This window comes from Centrocercus urophasianus, unplaced genomic scaffold (genome assembly GCF_019232065.1).
Source record: "Centrocercus urophasianus isolate 14NV4802_14NV808 unplaced genomic scaffold, USGS_Curo_1.0 seq_546, whole genome shotgun sequence".
NCBI classification, from domain to species: domain Eukaryota; kingdom Metazoa; phylum Chordata; class Aves; order Galliformes; family Phasianidae; genus Centrocercus; species Centrocercus urophasianus.
Window position 1 is genome coordinate 41588 of NW_024885140.1, and position 4010 is coordinate 45597.

Here is a 4010-nt window from a genome sequence, read left to right on the forward strand (position 1 = left end):
GACCCAGGAGTTTCTGTGGGCTGCGTTACGGTAGGGAGATGCCCTGCTGCATCCCTGCCTTCTTGTTTTTCAGAGCTACAACTGAGCTCAGCAGTCAGCCCTGAGCCTCCCAGACAATGACAGTGCCACTTCCAACTGCGCGAGACAAGCTGCCTTCAGCAACCGCTTCCCACGCGACCTCCCTTCTCCTAAACATAAGGCATCCACGGCTTTTAGAGAGGATTGGCTTTTTTTTCTTTTTTAAAATCAGCAAAATTAGCAGCTCTGACTGGAGCCACCAATGCTGACGGCAGCACATCCTGGCTGCTGACAGCACGCCGCTGTAAGAAATCTGCAAACACACATTTCTTTAGCCAGCAACTCAGACTTGGAAGTTGCGTGGCTTGAGACCACAAACTTCCCAGAGCTGCTGAGCAGACAAGAAGAGCGTGGGAGGCGTGTGGCAGCCCCCAGTGTTTGGAGCTGTGCTGGAGAACGGCTCTTTGTTGAACAGCAGGTCTTTCTTTGGGCTCTGAGACGCACAGCCCCATCAGGTCCTACCTCAAGGGGAAGGAGAAGAACTTGTTGCCTGACTTGCAGCGGATTTGCTCCCATTGGACACGCAGAATGCGCGCCGAGTCCTCAAACCTGTCCACAATGTCCTGAAAAACACAAGCAGGGGCAGGAGTGAGCACAAGGAGGCTGGGTGGGCCGGCTGCTGGAGGGGGAAGTCGGCTGCTCCATCCCAGAACCGAGTCAGAGACTGGTTTGTGGCTGTTCTTTGGCAAGGTGACTCAACTCGCTGACCTCCCTCTGTCCCCCCGCCCAAAGCCTCCATTCTTTCAGCCAAGCTGAGTTTGCCTCACAGAAGCAAACTCCCTCTGCTTGGCCCTCCCCCGTGCCCATGTGGGGACACACCTGGAGCTCCTGCAGACACTGCCCCTCCAGGCTGCCACTCAGGTCCCCGACGCACCAGGCCATGCTGATGTGGAACGATGGGTCCTGAAGATAAAGCAGGGATTGGATCACAAGGATGAAAGGAGGCTCTGCTCACTGCAGTGGGAGATTCGGTGCGGTGCTGCCCTGTGGAGTGCTCTGCATTCATGGGCAGGAGGACTGCAAAGCAGGGAGCCCCCAAAGCCAGATCCATGGTTGCAGAGCTGAAATGTGACAGCGCTGCAAATGAGGGTCCTCCCCGACTCTGCCCCACTCCCAGAGTGCACCAGTTAGTTAACATCCTTACTCTCTCATCCAGGACACAAAACAGAAGTCATATTTGTGCAAGTCCCACTATCAGCAAGATCCTGTTCAGGGTGTTAGCTGTGAATGCCACTGATTGGCCCGTGGAAAACCATTTCAGAGCCCAATTTCTCCACTCCTGTTTATTTAACGTTGAACACAGCACAGACCAGTCAGGTCCCAACCCGTCACAGGGAATCAGACAGCACCTCCAGACCGGCAGGGAAAGGCCTCACCTTGTAAAATACGGGGAGGTCATATTCCTCCATAACCCTGTCCACCTCTGAGACCAATTCCAGCAGCTGGAAATGTCCAGTAGAGACTTCCAAACCTACAAAGGTCCTAAACAAAGACCAGAACACACGTGAGTAACTCAGCGGAGCCCTGTGCAAGAGCTGTACGGCTTTGAGAGGATGGAGGTTGCTACAGGAGTTGTACAATGGAGAGGAAGTGGCTGCAAAGCACCAGCTGAGAACAGTGTGGATGGGGAAGTGCTGTGACAAAGAGGTTCCTCATGAGGACCGTCGTGGTGACACTTCTCATACGCCTGCGTCTGACCGCACGACGGAGGGTGGACAAGTCTTCCTCAAAGACCTGCTTCCTCCTGCCCATGGCTGATGTGGTTTTCCATTCCCATTAGATTCAGCAGCTTTTCATAATTTTAATCACCTTTCTCTTTAATGTGCTTTGGCATTTAAATTGCTTCATTTTGTTAAACTGGAAGCAGCACCATCAGGCTTCTGAGCTGGCGCCCAGGTGAGTTAGCGCTGCCAGAGCTGTTTGTCTCCAGCCCTTTGAAGACTCACAATGCAATTTCACCATCAGCATAAGCTGGCAGTGCTGCCAAAGGAGGTGGCCTCCACTCCGCTGGCCCCAGGCTGCTCATTCCCTCACCCACTCTCCCAGCTGGCACGGGGATCTGTGCAACCACAGAGCCAACGAGATCAGCACAGCAATGTGCAGGGCTGTCTCTCTGGCAGAGCGGATGTGAAGCTGCAGCATCACCCAACCCCAGCAGAAAGGCTGCCTCAGGCCACGTTGGGAACACATCCCTCCTCCTAACTTCAGAAGGCTGAAATTCTGCAGCCCGAGGTTCAGTCCCCACAAGACAATAACAGCTTGCAGAGAACTGATGGAGAAACTAAAAACACACCCACCCCAGGGCGCTGCTGGAAGGGGCTGGACAAAGATCTGAAACTTCAGGGTCTGCCCCTCCGTGGACTTCCCTGCCATGGTGTGGGATGGCACGGGCAGCTCTCCGCTCTCACCTGCCTGGCACTGTTCCCCTTTGCTCGCTCACCTGGTTTTGTTCTGGTTGGTGTACACCTTCACTCGGTCAGCCACACAGAAGAACCTGAAGTGAGATAGAAACTGTTTCAGCCAGGGAAAAAAAAAAAAACAAACACAAACAGAAGACGGAGAAGGGATGGAATTTCATAGAATCATAGAATTGTTTGAGTTGAAGGGACACCTAAAGGCCATCTGGTCCCACTTCCTGCAATGAGCAGGGACAACCCACAGCTCCATCAGTGCTCAAAGCCCCTCCAGCCTGACCTTGGGATGGGGCACCACTGTGCCACTGCCTCACCAATCTTAGTGTAAAGAACTTCTTTCTTATATCCAGTCTACATCTCCCTTGTTTTAGTTTGAAACCCTTTCCTCTCGTCCTAAACTGAGACAGGGGAGGTTTAGGTTGGATATTAGGAGGAAGTTTTTCACCCAGAGGGTGGTGAGGCACTGGACCACGTTGCCCAAGGAGGCTGTGGGTGCCCCATCCCTGCAGGCATTCGAGGCCAGGCTGGATGTGGCTCTGGGCAGCCTGGGCTGCGGGTTGGTGACCTGCACACAGCAGGGGGTTGGAACTGGATGAGCACTGTGGTCTTTTTCAACCCAGGCCATTCTATGGTTCTATGATTCTATCACAACAGGCCCTGTTAAAGAGTGGGATGAGAAGCCCACAGCAGCTGCCCAGGGGCTCAGCTGTCCCCACCTGTGGAAGGAGGCCAGGCGCTCCTTGAGGCTCTGCATGAAGGGGTTGATCCAGTGGTAGCGCAGCACCACGCTCTGCGACAGGCTGATGTGGAACTCCTCCATGGCAGTGAGGGACGGGACGTAGGTGCGAGCGTGGGACGCCAGCAGCTCCAGCAGCTCCAGGAACTCCTCCTGGGCCTGGTCTGTGTGGCACAAAGAACGGCAGAGGTTGCAGGGGACCGTACAGCCTGTTGAGCTCCAAGCCCTGCCGTAGGCAGCCGGCCCCCCAGAGCCCGCCCGCGTCCTGGGGCACCTCCAGCGCCGGGGCACCCACAGCTCCGGGCAGCGGTGCATGGCAGCACCGCCCTCCCACGGCGAGGCGTCAGAGATGCCCGCACGCCGCCCCGCAGCCCCAGGCCCGGCCCCGCGCCCCGGCTCACGCACAGGGCAGGTACACGTGCGTGGCCCAGCTGCCCCGCTCGTGTGGGAAGCACCGCACGCGGCCGCCGTGCCGAGAGCTGTCGTCCCGCTTCTCCTCCCGCTCCTCCTCGCTGAACATGGCCAGCACGCACTCGGGGACGGGCAGGCGGCGGCTGCAAGACAGAAAGAAGCGCGTCGGTTTCCCCCCGCGCCGGGCTCGGCGCCGCACGGCAGCACGGCACCCACCTGCCCCGCGTTCCCCCCCCTCCTTCCTCCTCATCCTCGGAGCTGCTGTACCCCACGAGCGTCGCGCTCATGGCGGCGCTGCGCTGCGCGCTCCGCCCGACAGGGGGCGCCGTGCGCCTCCTGCGCTCCGCCTCCTGCGCTCCGCTCCGCTCCGC

General features: G+C 57.5%; 1 protein-coding gene across 2 annotated transcripts; it reads right to left on the reverse strand.

Annotated features, from left to right (window-relative positions):
- Positions 1 to 210: 210 nt before the first annotated feature.
- Positions 211 to 3937, reverse strand: USB1 (U6 snRNA biogenesis phosphodiesterase 1). 2 transcript variants are annotated; one of them, XM_042835782.1, is made up of 8 exons: positions 3856 to 3937; positions 3634 to 3782; positions 3209 to 3392; positions 2519 to 2572; positions 1455 to 1560; positions 898 to 981; positions 628 to 641; positions 211 to 536 (listed from the first exon to the last, which is right to left on the reverse strand). In XM_042835782.1, the coding sequence occupies exons 1-8, from the start codon at positions 3924 to 3926 to the stop codon at positions 530 to 532; spliced, it is 669 nt and encodes a 222-aa protein (XP_042691716.1). In that variant the 5' UTR covers positions 3927 to 3937; the 3' UTR covers positions 211 to 529. The 2 variants fall into 2 exon arrangements, with proteins under 2 accessions (XP_042691716.1, XP_042691714.1); XM_042835780.1 differs by having other exon boundaries at positions 211 to 641.
- Positions 3938 to 4010: the final 73 nt, after the last annotated feature.